Here is a 21,186-nt window from a genome sequence, read left to right as displayed (position 1 = left end):
CAGAGAGTATAGCAGGGCTCAGGATATTCTGTGTCCCGGACCCAGAATGTTCTTAATCTGGCCCTGTTAGTATGAGACTGCACTGCTCTGTCTCATGAATGAACAGAGAGGGACTCTCAGGGCATCAGTGAGTAGATGTGTCTTGTAATGCTATTTCCCATTTCCCCTTCTATAGGAAAAAATGTGACAATCAACGCCACCTACCATAGCTTCAACACTTCACTGTATGTCTCACAGGGTTGTCGCTCTGCCACCTGTGAGGGTGTGGAGGTCATCAAGCAACTTTATGTGAGTACTAGGTATTTCTACAGGAATCCTTCTTTTCTGTTTGTGAAAGTGTGTTGAGTGTTGGCTAGAGGCAGGTATAGTGTGTACTGGTGCAAAGTACAAGCTTCCTACACAGACACTCAGTTCACCTCATTTCCAATTTATAGCACCCCCTAATTCCTACTGTCTGCCCCGTACATCTGTATAGCTAGCCTCTCTTGAGCCACTTTGCTCCTCACCTGCAATTCCAACACAGCTCTAACGATGCATTTTAATTCTGTTCCAGGCCTGAGCTCCCACACAGCTTTGTCATACACCTCTGTGCAGACCACACACTGCCATGCATCATTCTGTCACCTCCCTTCTTCTCTTGCTCCAGATTCATCCTCTTATCTGTTCCCTCATTCCACAGCCCCTTCTCTCTACACTCCACACTTGCTCAGTGGCAGTTTATCTTGATGCTGTGTCTTTTCACATTTCACAGTCTCCTCCCAATCCCCCTTGCCTGCGCCTTGCTCCACATTCTGCATTTCCCATATCTGTAGCCCCTTCCCGCACTTTGCACTCTCCGTTGCAAATGCTCTTTTATCTCTTACAGAATAGTGGCACACTTGGCTGCGTTGTCCTGGGACCCACTTGTACTTATGCCACATACCAGATGTTCTCGTAAGTATCAGAAAAAAACATTACTGTGTTCCAAGGAAGTAAAATACTCAACAAAATTGTTTCCTATTCAGACTAGCAGAGACACTAAACTTGTGTGTGGGGCATACTGTGCTTCACAATCAGGGTCCTACAGAGCACTTATACCTGGCCACTACCTCTGGCAAGGACAAAATGCCCCATAGAGCTTATTAATGCAACTGCTTTACCAGGTAGGACTCAGGAGAGGAGTGATAATGATTGACAAAAGGTAGTCTGATCACTCAAGGTCTCAGCAGGCTACCTCTTCAACACCCCCAGCAGGAGACAGAAATTATCTTGAACGTAGGAATCTCCATATTGGCTCAGACAAGTGGTCCATCTAGACAAGTATCTTGTCACTGGCAGTGGACTGTAGTCAATGCTTCAGAGGAAGGTGCAAGAAACCTTGCAGAAGACAGTGCTGGGATAATATGCACTAAGAGACGGTTTCCTCCTAATCCCTAATATTTAGAGGATTGCTCATTCCCTGAAATATGAGTGATTATATGCCTTCCAAATTCTTGTTTTTAAAAATATATTTACTGTTATATACATGAACAATACAAGAGTAAAATGTTGTGTGTATATATAAGTGCAAATATTGTTATTCATAAAATTATGGTCTGACCTTTTTTTGAATCCTGCTAAGCTCTAGGCCAAAATGATATCGTGCTGCAAGGCGTTCTATAGGCTGTTTGTGCGTTGTGTGAAAAAATATTTTCTTTAATCAGTTTTGAATTTACCTTCTTTCAATTGCATTGAATGTTTCTTTGCTCTTTTACTGAGTCAGCATGAATAGAAATCCAGCTTCTCTTTCCCACTCACTGTTTTGTATGTTTTTAATCATGCTCCCTTGTATTTGCCTCCTCTCTAACGTAAAGCATCCCAGACTTTTCAGTCTCCCTCATACAAGAGTTTTTCCACATCCCTACTCATTTTGACTGCCCACCTCTGACCCCATTCTGTTTCTTCTATATCCTTTCTGAGGTGGGATGACAAGAACTGAACATATCATTGGAGAAATGGTCTGAGTTAAACAGGATGAAGTTTAACAAAGACAAATGCAAAGTGCTCCACTTAGGGAAAAAAAATCAGTTTCACACATACAGAATGGGAAGAGACTGTCTAGGAAGGAGTACGGCAGAAAGGGATCTAGGGGTTATAGTGGACCACAAGCTAAATGTGAGTCAACAGTGTGATGCTGTTGCAAAAAAAGCAAACATGATTCTGGGATGTATTAACAGGTGTGTTGTGAGCAAGACACGAGAAGTCATTCTTCCGCTCTACTCTGCTCTGGTTAGGCCTCAGCTGGAGTATTGTGTCCAGTTCTGGGCACCGCATTTCAAGAAAGATGTGGAGAAATTGGAAAGGGTCCAGAGAAGAGCAACAAGAATGATTAAAGGTCTTGAGAACATGACCTATGAAGGAAGGCTGAAAGAATTGGGTTTGTTTAGTTTGGAAAAGAGAAGACTGAGAGGGGACATGATAGCAGTTTTCAGGTATCTAAAAGGGTGTCATAAGGAGGAGGGAGAAAACTTGTTCACCTTAGCCTCTAAGGATAGAACAAGAAGCAATGGGCTTAAACTGCAGCAAGGGAGGCCTAGGTTGGACATGAGGAAAAAGTTCCTAACTGTCAGGGTGGTTAAACACTGGAATAAATTGCCTAGGGAGGTTGTGGAATCTCCATCTCTGGAGATATTTAAGAGTAGGTTAGATAAATGTCTATCAGGGATGGTCTAGACAGTATTTGGTCCTGCCATGCGGGCAGGGGACTGGACTCGATGACCTCTCGAGGTCCCTTCCAGTCCTAGAATCTATGAATCTATTCCTTGTGAGGGTGTATGATTGATTTATAGCATACAATATTACCTACTTTGCACATAGCAGTATTATAATATTTTCTGTATTACACTCCATCCCATTCCTTAAGCATCCTAGCATTGCTTTTTTGGACTCCTACTGTACCTCCTACTATACCTTGATCAAAGAGCTTCACTGAGTTGTTTACAATAATTCCCAAGTTTTCTCCCCCACCCCCATCCCCCAGTTAATTCAGAAGGTTTATGAGGAGTTGAAGCTTCTGCATGGCAATGAAGAGCACTAACCATTAGACAACCCAGGGTAAAATGAACAGATTTGGGAACCAAAAGCAGGTACTTTACCTGGCATTACTCTAAACCAGCCTGGTAAATTTCCATTTTAACAATTAAATCATCTTCCTGGCTCATTGCATCAGTTGTCCTCCCGAGTACTGTACATCCCTCCACTGGCTCCCCCTTTTCTACTGCGTCAAACATAAGCTCCATTGCTTCATAATGATAATGAACTTATTGCCTGGAGATAAAGTTAGACAGTAGTTCTGTCATACCAGTGCCAGATAATTCTAATTGCCATATTGTTCAGTACAATATTTCCTATGAAGTGTAAAAGAACTGCAGAATTCACTAAGCTATTTTAGATTGCCTTAGTGCATAGGCTGGCACTGTATAATAATTTTACCCCCTACATAAGATGAAATGTGATAATTGGTTCTGGAGGTTTTTATATCACACCTAGAGGTTGAGAGAAAGATTACACAAGGGATCGATCAGCAGACAGGTAGCTTGTTTCTAGTTCCCCTCTGGCCTCAAGAAAATGACAAACATCACCATCTGATAGCTGTTCCATTAACTGTTTAAAATAAGTTGATAGGTTTTAGACCCACTCCTAGCAGCAGAAAACGGCATCACAACAACTGTGATGGTTCCCCCCAGGGTGCCACTCAGAACTGGGGTGCCACTTGGCCCTCTGACCCACCAGCCTGGGCTCCCTCTCACCCTGTACTGCTGTGACATTGCCCTGAGCTATGAGTCCCATACACTTCACTCCAGCTCAATGGTTAGACAAAGCAAAAACAAGTTTATTAACTACAAAAGATTTTTTAAGTGATTATAAGTGATAGCAAACAGATCAAAGCAGATTATCTATCAAATAAACAAAAAATGCAAACTAAATTTGATATGCTAGATAGGGTGAGAGTCTGCTATTCATATCAAATCTAAGAGATGATACAAGCAGGCTGCAGATTCTTAAGGGGCAAGCTGCACTTGCTTTACAGCTCAGAATCCCCAGATGTTTCATTCACAGGCTAGAAATCCCTTTAGCCTGGGTCCAGCACTTCCTCCAGTCCAGTCTTTGTTCCTCAGGTGTTTCCAGGAGTCTTCTTGAGTGGGGAGAGAAGAACACCAGATGATGTCACTCCCTGCCTTATTTAGCTTTTGCATATGGCGGGAACCCATTGTTCCCAAAGCTCGGTTTCCAGACCGGTCTGTGGAAAAATACTGACATCCCAAGATGGAGTTTAGAGACATGTGGTCTCATTACATGTCCTTGTAGAGTCATAGCAGCCATCACTTGGAGGCTGTCTGTAGCGTTTTCAGGAAGGCTCCCCAGGTGGAAGATAAGCTTCTCCTAAGGCCTATTGTTTTTTCCTAATGGCCTATTGCCCTGAATAGGCCCTTCCCCACCCACAATCTAGACTGAAAGCATCTTATCTAGTGTGAGTTACCCATCTATCCATGTGTTACTACACTTGAAATACAGATACATAGTCAGTATTTATAACTTCAGATACAAACATGATACATGCATACAAATAGGATAATAATATTCAGCAAATCATAACTTTTCCAATGACACCTCACATGACTTATCTTGCATAAAATACATTATAATTACATCATAATCATTTGGAAGGGTAGTGTGTAGTGGAGGCATGCAGTGTACCTATACCAAGGCTAGTTAAATTGTCAGTTGAGCACCATTACGCTGTACTGACATTTTAATTAAAGATTTCGCCTGTTCTTTGGTGGGATGGGTTGGAGTATTATTTCAAATTTAGTTTGTTGTAAAACTAAGTCAGGACACAAAGTGAGAAAGTACTGGGCATGTGAATCACATGGTAGCTACCTTGATGTGACATCAATTCATGTATCAGTCATATTGTTTTTTTCTCCCTCTCCTCTTCCCCCTTAGCATTGACACAATATTGGACCTCCCTCTGATCTCTGCAGGAAGCTTTGGGCTGTCATGTGACTACAAAGACAACCTAACTCGAATCCTGACTCCAGCCAGGAAACTGATCTACTTCTTTGTTGACTTCTGGAAAGAGTCCGGATTGCCATTCAAAACCAGCTCCTGGGAATCCACCTACCTCTATAAGACAAATGCCATCACAGAAGAGTGCTTCTGGTAAAAGCATTCCCAAGTCTCTCCCAGCTACTGTCCTAGAAAACTCGGACTCACCTCTGGCATGATTTCTTTAGGCTGTCCTTAGATTTCTCCCTCTTTCTCTCTCTCTAACTCTCTCTATTGCTGTCATAGAACTGAGAGTTGGAAAAGACCAATTAGACCATCCAATCCCTCTCCTTTCCAGAACAGCAATATTCTCTACACCAGTGGTTCTCAAACTAGGGCCGCTGCTTGTGCAGGGAAAGCCCCTGGTGGGCTGTGCCGGTTTGTTTACCTGCCACGTTCGCAGGTTTGGCCGATCGCAGCTCCCTGTGGCCACGGTTTGCCACTCCAGGCCAATGGGAGCTGCAGGAAGCGGCGCGGGCCAAGGGACGTCCTGGCCACCACTTCCTGCAACCCCCATTGGCCTGGAGCGGTGAACCACGGCCACTGGGAGCTGCGATCGGCTGAACCTGCGGATGAAGCAGGTAAACAAACCGGCCCGGCCCGTGAGGGGCTTTCCCTGAACAAGCGGCAGCCCTGGTTTGAGAACCACTGCTCTACACTACATTTACCAGTGTTATGTCCAGTCTGCTTGCAAATGTTCCTAAGCTACAGACTTTCATCACGTCCATTGGGAGAATATTTCACAGTCTAATCGATTTCACTGCCTGAGTTTTTGTTGGCATCTAAATTAAATTTCCCCTCTTTCAATTTCATCCCATCACTCCTAGTAATGACCTTCTGTATCGTCCTAAGTAATTCCTCTACTTCCTCCTTGATGCCTGATTGTCCCCACACAGGATACAAATCAGTCCGGTTGTTACTTGTATCTTGCTAGGGGAAAAGGGTGTATCTGGGGTTGTGAAACGGAGGAAAAAATCAAGCCCTTGGTTTTAAACCATTCAAACATTTGTAGACTGTTTAAATCCCTGATGTAAATGGTTATGCATCTGGCTTAACACGTGAGAGGTCCCATTCAGTACTACTGATGTGCATAAAAGTTTGCAAGTTCAGGGCCTGAGTTAGCTCTTTTAATTCTTTCTCACCTTAGTCCCTCCAGTCACTGGTTTTACACTGAATGCCTTTCAAACTCTGATCAATGTTCTTCTCTGAATGAAATGACCTAAAATGAAAGCAATAGCCTAGGTATGGTCTCACCAGACCATGGCCATAGAGGGATATTATTACTTTTCTGCTCTGTGACATGATACTTCAGTATCTGCAAATGCAGGGGCTGATCTTTCTGTCATAGCATTGTAAAATCATATCTAATCTGCTGTCTGCTATCACCCTTAGGCCTTGTTCAGTTTTTTAGAGTCTTCTTCATTACCAGTGAATTTCAAACAACGATACTGATTTTTTTCCTTTAGTTACAGTACATTGCCTTTTCCCAAGTTGAATCAATCTTATTTAGTTACTTTTTGCCCAGACTTTAATCTTTCTAAGTCCCTTGATGTTTTTTTCGCTGTCCTCACTGGTAGGTACAATTCCTCCTAATTTCATATCATATTGGAGTTGTATTAGTATATTTTCCTCTATCTTCCATTAATGAAAATGTTAGTGCAGACTTAATATCAATCTCTGTGATAGTCCAATAGACACTTTACCCACACAATATATTGCTATTTATCATTACCCTTTGTTTATGTCCATCAATCAGCCAATTGTCAGTTTGAGTGTGTTCCTATCCCAGTTTGAATTGATTTTTCAAGTAAGATTGAGACAATTGCTTTATTAACATCCAAATATTACATTTAGTACACTCCACTCTTTCAGTGATTTGGAAATTAAACTAAAAAAGCAATCAAGTTTGTGTGGAAAGATTTATTCTTTATTGCCCTCTGTCAGGAAAACACATAAGTACCTGCTGAACTTTATGCATCAGGTTAAACCCTATTGACTTCAGTGTGACTTAAATACATGCTTAAGTGCTCTATTGAATTGGGAACTAAAATACAATCCCAGTTCCATTATCTCATAGGTGTTTAATGAGCATTTTCTCTTAGTATTTGTCCTTTTATTAAGGATAGAAACTTAACTTACAGGATAGTAATTGCCAGGATCATTTTTCTTTCATGTTTTGAAAATTAGTGTTTTTTTCTCTAATCTGCTATATCCCCAGTTCTCCATAACTTTCCAAAAATAAATGTCCATGGTACCATATATTCTTTAGCTAGATTCCTTTAATACCATAGGTTTCCTACCATTCCGAGCTGCTGATTTGTGTATTTTCATATTTTCCAAGTATTTTCTTGTATTTCCTTTATCAATACTACTTTTCATGGTCTTCCTTACTTCCTAATTGTTCAAACTTTTTTCTTTTATTGTTATATTCAGGCAGGACTTATTTTGTGTAAAGTGTTGTGGTTAACTTGAAGTGTTTTAAATTCACTATTTTCTTTAAAAAAATCCAATTTCTGATAAAGCACTTATTAAATAATATGGCCTGATTATTTCCACCCCACAAATATTTAGAGGCATGAGTATCTTCAACGGGACTATTCATGTGTGTAAAGTTGTGAAAACACCTGAATGTGTGCAAGATTGGAGCCTTACTCACTAAGGGCATGATCCTGGTGAGGTGCAGAGCACCCTCTTTTCTTACTGAAGACAATGGGAGAAAAAGGTGTTCAGCACCTCAAAGGATGGTGCCCCAAGTGCTGCTAGATCACAAACTAAGCAAACCAGGGGAGGAAAAATAGAGACAATTATTTGTTTTCACTCCACTAATTTTTCAGATATAGTGACCCAAAGTCTCTTTTGTAACTATAAGAGATACAAAATTTTCAGAGAGAAATAGGATTTTCAAATTGACAACGTCCCTTTAGTGCTTTTACCTAGAATTTACTCGTTCTTCTTTTTCCCTCTTCTTATCTCTTTCCAACAAGCCTTACTTGACTTTGCACTCTTATTTTTTGACTCCTATCTTTTTTAATCACTTTTTTTTAAAACCTCAAGTCTTTAAGCAGTTCCATGGAACCACATTTGCTCCTTTGCACTTTAATTTGTATCTTCTAGGATTCCCCAATCTCCCAGTCAACCTCACTCACTAGATTTTGTAATTCCTCAAAGTTTTCTGTTTTGAAAATTATCTTACTACACTAATGCATTTTCTGAACCAACCCTTTATAATACCAGATTTAAGTGGTTGCTGGTCAGGTTCAAAGTTTTCCTTTTTATGCTCACATTCTCTGTACTGCTTTCCCTTCCAGATTCTGTTGTTTAACTTTATTGATGTAGAATGACTGCTGCATTCCAGCCCAGAAGTGGCTACATTTCTGTAGTAGGTGAAGTGATCCTTATGTGCTGTAAACAGTCTATCAGACATTTTAGGATTATTAATGAGGGAAGGTGCTATATAAATGTAAGGCATTAGCAATATTTTCTGTTGATCTATAACCCGCACTTCCTACCCTGCATCAGGTACCTCAATGCACTGGAGGCTGGAGTCTCATACTTCTCTTTAAAGGTGAAGTTCAAAGAGGTTTTAAGGACACCAGAACAATTAAAGAAAATTGTGAAGGATCAGAGCCGGAAAAGCAATGGTAAGAGGAGATAAGAGTTCCCTCTCCCTTGCATGCATGCTGTTGATCTCTATCTATGCACTACTGCCTGGGTTATGTTCTGGGGGAAATCTTTCAATTTATGGCAGAAAGAGCACAGATACTCTTTTTCATCTTCTATTTTTGTGAATGTGGGAAGATGGCACAGAACTCAATTCCCTCACTGTCCTGAGAAAGCATATGGGCAAATTCTGCTTGTAGAGGCCTCTTGGGGTAGATTATCTTCTGAAGACATGACACTGTCTTCCTACAAGCCCTGTCCAGTGAAGCATTCATAACCCAGTAGCCCCCGTCATAGTTTGGATTCCTGGGTCACAAGAATGCTCAGCTTCTCTCTCTGTGTCTGTTTCTCTCTCACTCACACCCTTTTTATGCAACAAGGGGGCTCATTTCAAACATGGGGGAATGACCAATCCTTACTGGAAACCTTGGCCACGGTGGTGATGCCCCAGCTCTATTAACAAGTGCTTATGATAATGCTAACCCCTGACATCATTGGGGAGGGGAAGCATGAGAATAAGGAAGCCAGTGACAGATTAATGGTTTATTCTTCTAATGCCCTTTGCCTTAGAACCTTCCAGTTCTGGGCACCGCATTTCAAGAAAGATGTGGAGAAATTGGAGAGGGGCCAGAGAAAAGCAACAAGAATGATTAAAGGTCTTGAGAACATGACCTATGAAGGAAAACTGAAAGAACTGGGTTTGTTTAGTTTGAAAAAGAGAAGACTGAGAGGGGACATGATAGCAGTTTTCAGGTATCTAAAAGGGTGTCATAAGGAGGAGGGAGAAAACTTGTTCACCTTAGCCTCTAAGGATAGAACAAGAAGCAATGGGCTTAAACTGCAGCAAGGGAGGCCTAGGTTGGACATGAGGAAAAAGTTCCTAACTGTCAGGGTGGTTAAACACTGGAATAAATTGCCTAGGGAGGTTGTGGAATCTCCATCTCTGGAGATATTTAAGAGTAGGTTAGATAAATGTCTATCAGGGATGGTCTAGACAGTATTTGGTCCTGGACTGGACTCGATGACCTCTCGAGGTCCCTTCCATTCCTAGAATCTATGAATCTATGAATACCATGTTACTGATAGTAGTTTATGCCGCACTCCATCTATGTGCGATTTTAATGCTCATGAAAGGAAGGTGCTGATAATGGCTGGAGTCAGGCATAATGTGGGTAGGTGCTGAGCAAGCTTTCTCCTCCCACTGACAGTGTAGTTCAGTCCTGACCCACAACTATCTGTTCTCCTATTTCTGGCAATGCCTCTCAGCCCTGACTTGCTGTAGCCCTGATATTCTAGATTTTATGGTCTAAGAACAATATGTAAAACTCTATTTGTCCTCCTCTCCTTATTTGTATGCTTCTCACCTTCTCTCCATCTGTCTTTGCCTGGTCTGTAGTGATCATCATGTGTGGCTCCCCAGCTGAGGTCAAGACAATCCTAGGGGAAGAGAAAGTAGATGAGGACATAGTCATCATCCTGGTGGATCTTCACAAGTAAAGTATCATCACTGGTTTTCCTTTTGCTCCCACTCCCATTTCCTGCAGGATGGAGCTAATGGAAATAGTGCAAGAGGAACTCTCATGCTGAGGAGACATTTTACCATGAAACATTTCCCAGTCACCTCCTTTTCATAGTCTTCTTGGCCCCCTTTTAGCCAATTATCAAAGCTTTTTGGTGTTTGAACCAGGACGCGTCCTCCACATCACTTATCCAATCTATGTTAGATTTTTTCAAAGGCATCTAAATTTTGGACTGTGATGTCATAATCATAGAGTCATGACCTCACTGCAGGATGAAATTATAGAATAACAGAAATCAAAGTTAGAACCTAGTGTCCTTTATATCTTCCTCCCCACTACCCCACCAGCAAATGCAGGAATACACCCTAAAAGATATTCTCCAGGGCTTTGTCTTGTCCAATTTTAAATGACATAAGTAGTGTGGCTTCCACTACTTCCACTGAAAGACTATTCCATAGCCAAATGGATCTCCCTATTAGGATGTATTCCCTGATATTCAGCCTAAATATTCACTTGCTCGATTTCATCTTAGTATTCCCAATTACAGCCTCTTCAGATCACCTTACATGATTTCTCTCCTTCTTTAAGATGGGATCTTCAAAGGAGCCTAAAGTAGTTAGGTACTCAGTTAGGATTTGGGCATCTAACTACCTTAGGCTCCTTTGAAAATCTGGCCAGAAGGCTAGAATTTTCAAAGGTATAGAGGCACCTAAAGAGGCAGAGAGGCACCTGGTGGGATTTTCAAAAACATCTAAGGCCTGGTCTACACGGGGCGGGGGGGTCCGATCTAAGTTACGCAACTTCAGCTACATGAGTAACATAGCTGAATTCAATGTACTTAGATCTACTCACCATGGTGTCTTCACTGTGGTGAGTCGACTGCTGACGCTCTGCCGTTGACTCCGCCTGCACCTCTTGCTCCTGTGGAGTACCGGTGTCGATGGGAGAGCGCTCGGCGATCGATTTATCGCGTCTAGGCTAGACGCGATAAATTGACTCCTGCTGGATCAATCGCTGCCCACCCAGTGAGTTAGGCACCTAACTCATTCAAATCAATGGAAGTTAGGGACCTAACCTGCTTTTGAAAATCCCAGTAGGCACCTAAATACCTGTGAAGGTCTGGCCCTTGGTGTTTATGCCCTTAATGTAATTGTAGACATTTCTCATATCTCCCTTAGTTGTAGAGCTGGTCAGGAATTTTTTGACAAAGTTTTTCATCCAAAAATGTTGATTTGTCAAATCCTGTCAAAAGGGCAGTTTTGATTAAAATTTTTCTCAGCTCCAAATTGAAATTTCGACTCAAAATAAAAGAGCAAGAGACCCTGGAATAGCCTGCTAGTTATGGCACCCTCTTAGGATGCAGGAGCTATAAGACATCTAGGTTCTCGGGCCTGCTCTGCCTAATTCAGAGCAGTGACCTGAACACAGAAGAGATCCACCTTAGAATAGCCTGGCAGCTAATGCACTCAGCTGGGATGTAGATGATCACAGTTCAAGTCTCTGCTCTGAATTAGGCAGAGCAGGCCCTAGAATCTAGACGTCTTATGGCTCCTGCATCCTAAGAGAGTGCCATAACCACTAGGCCATTGGTTATTCTATAGTTGGTCATTCTGATTTTTCACATTTTTTTTTTTTCAAAGGTCTCTGTTTCCTCCCACTGTAGCATGGGAAGCTTTTCAAAATCATGAAATTTCTCGCAGGACAGGAAAACTGTTTCCTACCCAGTTCTACTTAGTTGCATAATTTGGCCAAATGACACATGGGATTTTTGAAAAATTTCCCTACATTTACCATTTCCTCTAGCCCCTGGATTGTTTTCTTGCTATTCTGATCTTCCAGTTTGTCAGAAATATATAAAAGTGAGAGAGAGAGGCTATTACCAAGTGATTATTGCAATGACCTCCACAGCAGTGATCTCAATAGGATTTCACAAATGCAAGATTCTGACTTCATTACAGGATGGAACAGCAGCTGGAGGCCTAGAAGTTTTTACTCAAACACATATCTGTAATAACAGGAAAGGGAGTTGTTGTCAATAAGTGTTGATGGCACTGAGAGAAATGGTCTTTCAGGGTTGCCCTAGGATTATATCCCTCTTTGAAACATACTAAGCTCAGACATAAGTATATAAATCTGAAGGAAATCAGGTAGCAGTAGTATATTGACCATCTCTTTGATGGTATGTATAGGACAAATTTTTATTATGGATGTTAGAATGATGTAAGAGCTATTGAAAATATTACAGAACAGGGTACTATTCGTGGTACTCTAAATATCCTGTGACTGTAAGTCACCAGTTCCAATCAGGTCCATGCCATGGCTAGCAAAGAAACTGGAAAACTCAGATTACGAATGGGTTATGGAGCCTTTCACTGGTTACAGTTCTATGTGAAATGGACTGGTTATCTCAGTTCAATATCACTAAGACAATAGGTGTTTTCACCATACTAACTGGTTCCAGTAGTGGTAGCCTCAAAGAGGCCAAGAATCCCCAGGACCATGGAGTCTGAATGCCTCTCAATCCTAGAGCTGGCCTCTCTGGGTCAGGATTGAGGCACTAAAGGAATAGTTTAGTAATCTAAGATCTAGGTTCAAACACCTCTTGGAATCACAGGTTAAAGTTCCAACAGGCTCAACTCAATCTTTCCTCCTCCAAAGGGAATACATGAAGTAGCCTGCAGTTCACTTGGTGTGTGTGTTTTTCAGATGACACCTTTAAAACATGGAGTCCTATAAGCATTGTGTTGACATCAAGGATCCTATGACACTTTCCATAAGATCAGGGGGATGCCCTTGTGTCCTTGGCCACAATTTCCCTGCCTTCATTAGCGTGCAGAGTGGTGTCTGAAACTGGTTGCCTCTCTCCCCCGCCCAGCTGCCTATTTTTCAGTGGTGTTGTGTTTATATAGATGTAAAGAGCAGACTGGGGAGGAAGATGTGCTCCTGGTTAAGGCACGCTCCTTGGACGCGGACACTTGGGCTTCATTCCTGGCTCTGCCACAGACCTTGGGCACGTCACTAAGGGTTGGTCTACATGGCACTGGCAAAGCACGTTAGAGGGTGTGATTGATAAAGCGCTTCAATGAACTGTGCTCCTACTGCCCTGCGTAGACCCTTCTGGAACAAGCTAAAAGGATTATGTTAACACAATCTAAGTATCTTTTAGTTCATGCCAGCAAGGTCGACATGGGGCAGTTAAAGCATTTTACAAATCACACCCTTCTAATGCGCTTTGCCGATGCCATATAGACAACTTCTACAGAGGTGTTTTGAAAATAAATTCATTTATACATGGCCCCGCATCACCACCGTGCGTATAAATATTTACAGATAGGGCGGTCTGTGCAGTGATAGCACAGACTAAATTTCCACTCTGCCTGGGATGAGATGATTTTTTTGTCCCTTCAGTAGGAGGATTGGAGCCACCACTGCAGTTGCTGCAGCATGTGGTCTTCTGACAGGGCCATCTGCCTCAGTGCCATGATGCCCTCCTGCCATTCATTGCTGCTTGTGTTTGATTTTCGCATAACCCTGTAGTTTATGGGATGTCTCAGATCAGGCCTTCTCATATACAAACACAAAAGTATGCTAAATCCAAACAAGCAACAGAGGGTAACTGGGTCAGGCCCCACTTTTCTCCAGTGGTGGAGTTCCCCAGATAGCTCTGTGGATTTAAATTCTGTTGCCAGCCAGGACTTAAGCATAGATCATGTTGATCTGTAGAACTAAGTCAGCCATTGCTAGGAGGAATCTTGCAAAGCTACTAAATCCTGTGGGCTCCAGGGAATTTTCCCCATTGGTCAGTCCAAGCCTGATTGTAAAGTACTTTGAGATCCCTTCAGGGTGAGAGGTGCAGTCTGAGGATATTATTAAGGACAGGGGCAGTGGATATGGGGGTGGGGAAGCTGCTGCTGCTTCCTGTGCTTGGGCTAAAGAGAGGACTTTGGTCTCCAAAGCTCTTATTCTGGCACTAAATTCATACTGAAAGTTAAAAAGACAAGAATGAGCAATCAAATGTGGGTTATGGGATGAGATTTACAAAAGGAGTTTTTAGCCATCCAACTGTATGAAATACAATTAGATAATACTGCCCCTTCCCATTGTTACTTATAGCCAGTCTCCTCAGTGATGCTTTCAGCAAGTTGTTCTCACTTACTGCAGTTCTCAGACTGTGGTTTGTGGAGCACTTCCAGGTGGTCTGCGGAGCTGCTTCTGTCATGAAGCGAAGTAGCAGCCATCTTCAAGCAGTGGCCCATCCTGCTAGTGTGGCTCATCACCAAACTTCGATGGTTTCCACAGACTCTTTTAGCTCACTAAGCTAAGGAAAAACAAGCCAGCCCTTCTCTGCACCCTGCATACCTATTTCATAGCTTTCTTGGCCAAGTGTTTCTGTCGTGTAAATTCTGCTGCGATCAAGTTTGTAAAGGACACCAAAATTAGAGGGATAGTAAATACATCAGAGGTCAAAAACAAATTGACAGGTAATCTGGAGAGATTGTAGTAATGGAGTCTTCAGACCCCAAGAAGAGACTCAGGCCCAGGTATTTAGGCTCCTAACTTCCACTGATTTTAATAGAAGTTAGAAGCCTAGATAGCATTTTGGATCTGGGACTCAGTCTCTCTACGTGTAAAGTGCTGCAAGCAGGGAGAGAAAGTAAACAGCACAGAAACAAAGCAGGGCAATAGAATCTATTTAGGCATATGTGTTTATTTTTATCTGGTGTCTTCAGATCCGTCCCAATATTACCATTTTGTGTAACTAAACACTATAGCTGCCACAGGAATAGTGTGAACAATGGAAGGGGACGTATCTACCACAGTGAAAAGTGATTTACAATGTCAAAAAGTTTGAGAATCACCATGTGAACCTAAAAGCATAGTGAACCTGTTAATCAACAGTTCCTTTTGGGAAGAGGGGGAAGGTCTCTCTAGGTATGCAGAGCTGGAGGTTTCCCCTAATCCTGCTATCATTGTCCCTGAAGCACTTGTGGTTTTTTTTTGCAGTAACATGTACTTTCAGAACAACACCAAATCAGACAGTTATATGCGGAATGTCCTTGTCCTGACGCTGCCACCACCTAGTTACACACTGAATTCCACAGATTCCACAGAAGAACACCTGGTAACCACACTATTTCATATCTTTTCATTTCATCCACCTCACCTGTGTTCACACAAGAGTGTTCCAAAAAAAAAAAAAAAAAAGGCTGCTACTGACTGTACTCATCCCACAAAACAAATTAATCACATTGCAACACAGCAGCGTGGTATAGCAATGTTTAGCTCTTCATGTCATGACAGTGTGACAATGCCGGATGACCTCTCATCCTCCTGCTGTAATGTGGCATCATGATGTAGGGTTACAGCATCACAAAGCAAAGGTGCAAGACAGTTGTGCTACATTATGAGGCTCAAACTAAGTTCAAAGCTTTTAATTGGCCTGCAAGTGTCTAGTTTATGGGACTTGGGAAAGAGTTGTGAAAATTTTTACTCCTGGGGGAATTCTGTGCCACTGCGCATGTACAGAATTTATGTCCCCCACAGATTTCTTTGTTTCCCCACAGAAAAATGACTTTCTGACGGGGAAGCAAAGGGAAGCCACAAAAACAGTCACGTGACCCTCCCCAGCAGTATGTTTCAGGTGCCCAGGGCAGCCAGCAGAGTGGTAAATCACTGTGGGGTGGGGGCAGGACTGGGGAAGACACAGCTGGTGGCTCCTACCCTGCGCCAGGCTCAACTGCTAGTCCCAGGTGAGCTGGGGAGGATGGGACTTCCTCCTCTCCTGCATGGCATCTGGGGCCAGGTCAGACCCACCCCCAGATTTTTCCATTGGCTGTAGGAAGCTCTGCAACCCTCCCTCCTCCCCCAGCACTTCCTGCACCCATCGTTCCTCAGCTGCAGGGGGAGGGATCACTGTACAGGGAGCTGCTCAGCCATCCATCCAACTCCTGTGCATCCAGACCCTTCTCATGCCCAGACACTCCTGCTGAACCTCACCCTGCCCTCCACACCCAGAACCCCCTGATGAGCCCCCTCCCCTTGCACCTGGACCACCCTGACGAGCCACTCACACCCAGATCCCCACCCTACTGAGCCCCAACCACTTGCACCTGGATCCCAACCCCACTGAACCCCACTCCCCCAGCATTGGGACCCCCCACTGAGCCCCCACATCCAGACCACGCCCCGCTGAGCTCTTTCCCGTGCCCACACACTCAGACCCCCCTGCTGAGCACCGACCACCTTTACCTGGACCCCCCGGGAGAGTCCTATTACCACTGCATCCAGAACCCCACAACAAGACCTTGTGCATCCAAATGCCCCCGAACCCAGATCCCCCACTGAGCCACCACACCCAGATTGCCCCACACAGAACCCTCTCAACCCACACCTGGATCCCCCCATACTTAGCCCCTCGACACTTTGATCCTCCCTTGCTGAGCCTGCCTGCCCACAGCTGGTGCACCTGGCATCGAGGGGCAGGACCCTGGGGTGTTTCTGGGGCAGGCCTGGTCCTTGCACTGTGTCAGGGTTGGATGCACCCTCAGCGCTGAGTCCGTGTCCTGGGGGTGTGAGGGACGGCAGGGGAGGTTAGGTGGAGCTGCACAGTGATCTCCCACCTCTGTGCAGCCAGTGGCCTGTGCTCCCCAAAGCCATGCTGGAGTCTCCACATTTATTTGACAAATAAAATTTGCAGAATTTTAATATATCATGCACAGAACTTTTAATTTATTGGCACAGAATGCCCTCAGGAGCAGAAAATATGGACTGTACCTCAAGTTTTGGGGTGACTGTAAAGTCTATCAGATGCTTTCTAGAGTAGCTATACTACATAATTCAGGCCGGATTTATAGATATGGTGGGGCTGTGGAGGGAAAAGGAGCAGTGGCCAGGTTTCAGAGACACAGACTGTGGGGAAAACAAGGACTGAGAGACAGAAACTCTGCTACACTACAGAGGAAGCGAGGGAAAAAGGAAGGGTCTGGAATTGTGATTGGGGGAGTTGTGGGAAGACAGAGATGAAGCACCTTGCTCCCAAAGGAGAATAAATGGGGGATTTGGAGGTGGAAGAGCCTCTTGTAACAGGTTTCTAGCTGAGCAGTACAGGTACAGGACTTAGTTGCCTTGCTCTGTGCCCCTGGGGATAAGTGCAATGGTATCGCTACTGCCCTCTGGTGCAGAACAACAGAATAAACTCTGATGAAAGGTAATTCAGTGATTTTTTTTTATGGGTGCCCTTGCTCTGCCCATTTGGGGCCTGTCATCTACAATGTCACAGCAGATCCAGGGTTAGTTGGAGCTTATGCCACTGCATTTCTTTTCCGGATGCCACTGCATTTCTTTTCCGGGTCAACTTTCTGCTATCTGGGTTGCATCAGAAAAAAATTAAGCAGGCAGGACCAGTGCCTTATGTACCTTTAATATCACCAAGTCTCCCCTGCAGGCTTCTAGAAACCTTTGAGGCGCCATCAAGTATTATAGACTAGTGAACTAAACCCAAGGCATGGAAAATTCAGAAATGAACAGTTGTCAGGAGGTGTCTAGTGGAAAATACTTTTGACCCACAGAACCTCTTGCTATTCCAGTCCTAGGGCCTCCCCAGTTCTGCCACTGCACCTTAATCTTGACCTGCAGTACCCTCTTACTACAGACCTGTGGCTCCATTACCTCACTCTGCTTATACATCTCAATCCCACCTTGCAGCATCCTATTTTTCCAAGCCTGATCCCCCACACACCCCTACCACTGCACCTCACTCTGATCTGCAGCAGCTTTTGCTGTTCCATTCCTGAAGTTTCTCCTGAGCTGATACTCCCAATTATGCTGCAGTTTTGGATGGAGGTATAAACAGGCTGTGTTGCCAACTTCTTTTTTTCTCCTATTCTAGCTGAATAATGACTATATTGTCGGCTATTTGGATGGAGTCTTGCTATTTGGACACGTCCTGAAGAAACTTCTGCTCTCCCAACAGCCAATTGGGAGTCCCGCTGATTTCATTCAACAGTTTCGGAACATCACATTTCAAGGTAATCAAGTACAATTCTGAGCAACAGCTCACTGAGTGGACTGTGGGGAGAGGGAGTTTGTTTTCCAGGTGGGCATGAGGGGAAGTCCCCTTACTGCTGAACGGGTTCAGACTCTGCAATGAGTTGTCTTCCCTCTTGTTCTGTTCAATTGACTTTTCCAAATATACTATGATAATCAGCACTGAAGAAACAGACTAAGTAATATCCACACACAGAGAATCCCCCTCCATATACATCACATACAAAATAAGAAATGAAACATTTTATAAATTTCAATTAGGACCGAAGTGTTTGGGGGCCAGAATCTCTCCTGGGCTGCAGGCTCTTCACACTGGTCTGGCGGTGTAAAGGGTACAGAAATGACCTAGGAGGAATATCCCTGTATAGTGGGAGGGGCATTCCTTGGTCAGCACAGAATAGGATGACATATGTTAAGCTCCCTGGCCTTATTACATTGTGCTTTTCTGATGTAGGTATAGAGGTCTGAATTCTCTATATGGGGACTGTTGCCTGGGTGGACCATAGGATGTGTAATTGTGAGGCATCCAAGTGGGTTGCAGAGTCCATTAGACTCTTCCCTGTCATCTGACTGGCATCCAGGTTTTATTTTAGGCTAGACACAAGGTTGGATGAGGATGAAGTATACATAACATTGAACCAAATCCATCTCTAAGCTTCATCCCCAAAAATGTAGCTAGTTCTTCTTTTGTCATTGTCCTGGATAGTAGTGTGGGGAGTATGTATAGTAGATAACGTTCAGCCACAGCTAACATTGGCCAAGAAAGCATCAGCATCAATTTCACCATTGACTTCAAAGGGAGCAGAATTAGGCCAACACTGAGTGCTTTTGAAGATTACACCCTAAAATCCTTAGTCTGTAACATTAACATATCCTGAGTTATGGAATGTATGCGTTCCCCACCATAAGAAAGCAAGCAGCAGGGTAAGAAAAAGTATGGTTAAAATAGCAAGGTACACAAGGTTATTAGACCCAAACAGCTATCCCACAAAAGATGAAAATCTAGCCCAAGTGAAGCCAGTAGAAAAGAACATAAATTATCTCTGTATTTCCCTCCTTGTTAACAGACTTTGAGACCAAGGATAGAATCAGAGTTTCCTTCTCACCTCTAGAGATGGTCCCTTGAAGGCACATTGGCAGGATCAGTGTATGGAAATAAAACAGACTGGTTGCTACATGAGTTGTATCTTTTCTGTGGTTAGGGAGGCTTCATTCTTCAGTATTGTCAGATCTACTCCTTTACCAATTTCAAACTCATATTTTAAAGCAAAAATAGTATGGAAATAGGGGAGAAGCAGAGGCTGAATAAGTTGATGTGGGTGCTAAGAAGGGTGCTGTTGTGTAGATGCAGAAGGTTAATGGGAAGAAAAACCCTAACATCAGAAGTCTCTTAATTTACACCTCTCTTCTTGTCACATGTTAATGCTTCTTGGGATAGTGCCAGGCTCCTTCATTGATCTGTTCCTTGTGTCCACAGGTGCACTGGGTCCAGTGACCCTGGATGAATTTGGAGATCTTGATGTCAATTTGTCTCTATTGTATACATCAGTAGATACCTATCAAGTATGTAATTCCATTAAGAAGGTGTTCTTTGGTGATCTGTGAGAGGGGAATTAGAGGCCCTGGCTTAGAGTGAGACTATGACAAGAGAGATAGCCAGAACTGAAATGGAGGTGTACTAGAGCTGTCTGTGTGCAGGTGTGGGGGCTAGGGGTCCCTTCAAGTCCCCTCCCAGACCCCACTTCAGGTCCTTGTACTGTCTTTCTCATCCTGCTGGCAGCTGCCCAAGGGATCCTTGGAGCAAACAAACAAATGAAAAGTCTTCTCCTCTCTTTCTTCCCTTCTGGGAGACGGGAGTCCATGGGAAATTAAAGAAAAGTAAGGGTGACCTGGGACTCAGGCAGTCTTCCTGGGTCAGCTCTTTGGGCTTAGTCTAGATGGGGGTCTATCTCCAGCCCCTCCTCACGGGCATGTTGTTTTGAGGCTCAGTTGTGCAGCTTTGGGAGAAGTGAAGCTTGTTGCTGTCTCTCTGTGTGAGCCTAGCTGGGCTTTCAGAGGCAGGGCAGCCTTCATCCTGTTCACTGTCCCATCCTGGGCCAAGTGCTCCCTTTTAAGCTCCCCCCGACTCCAGGCAGAACAAGCCTTGCAGGTGTGCCTTGTTGGTGTTGAACAGGCCCAGGGGAACTTGTTTATCTCCTCTCTGCCATTTTGAGAGCATGCCCCTTCACAGCAGCACAATGAGGCAAGTGAGGAAATGAGTCACCCTGATGACTTGGTAGACTGATGCAGTCAAAAACACCAGACTTTGTGGGACTGCTGCACTTCTGGGAAGGACAGAGGAGTAGTACAGGCAGAATGTGAAAAACAGAAACATGACCCAGACTGGAAGGGACACATCACTGCAGCAGAGGACATGAGTCTATTTTGCTGGAAGTTGTGTAGTGCATTATGGGAGGATAACGCAAAGGAAAGGGACTGAGCATGAGAGCTATTAACAAAGTTCATTTCTATATTCTCTCACAGTTCCAGACCCTCCTGCAGTATGACACTCATCAGAATAAGACAGAACCAATGACTACCAGCCCATCTTTCAGCTGGAAGAACCGGAAGCTGCCTAATGACATTCCAAGCACCGGTGAGATACCTACTAAAACTGGTTCATAATGGAGGGGGCTCATGCACCATTAAGATAACACTTCCTATGCAATGTGGCCACCCAATCTTAACTGCCATTGGGATGTCAATAGGAGCTGAGAATCTGACAGTCCCTTATCCTACCCTAACTAAACCTGTCATTTTCTGTGTACCCAATACAACTTCAAATTATCATTCCTGTTCATATACCGCTAGGAGCCTTGCTGTACTTTGTGCAGCACAGTTGATCTGTGGTGTA

The 21,186-nt window shown here is 43.7% G+C and overlaps 1 protein-coding gene across 1 annotated transcript in view; it reads left to right on the top strand.

Moving 5' to 3' along the window:
- Window positions 1-21,186, top strand: part of LOC128838126 (guanylyl cyclase C-like) — a 66,945-nt gene that overhangs the window by 1,960 nt on the left and 43,799 nt on the right. The window contains exons 2-10 of the mRNA XM_054030030.1: window positions 176-288; window positions 866-933; window positions 4,966-5,181; window positions 8,587-8,708; window positions 10,124-10,220; window positions 15,252-15,369; window positions 18,136-18,274; window positions 19,771-19,856; window positions 20,817-20,928. Coding sequence (XP_053886005.1) covers window positions 176-288; window positions 866-933; window positions 4,966-5,181; window positions 8,587-8,708; window positions 10,124-10,220; window positions 15,252-15,369; window positions 18,136-18,274; window positions 19,771-19,856; window positions 20,817-20,928 — 1,071 coding nt within the window. The remainder of the gene's footprint in view (window positions 1-175; window positions 289-865; window positions 934-4,965; window positions 5,182-8,586; window positions 8,709-10,123; window positions 10,221-15,251; window positions 15,370-18,135; window positions 18,275-19,770; window positions 19,857-20,816; window positions 20,929-21,186) is intronic.

Source organism: Malaclemys terrapin, chromosome 1 (assembly GCF_027887155.1).
Source record: "Malaclemys terrapin pileata isolate rMalTer1 chromosome 1, rMalTer1.hap1, whole genome shotgun sequence".
Classification (NCBI taxonomy): Eukaryota; Metazoa; Chordata; order Testudines; family Emydidae; genus Malaclemys; species Malaclemys terrapin.
Note: the sequence above shows the minus strand (reverse complement) of the source record. Positions and strands in the feature narration are given on the sequence as shown.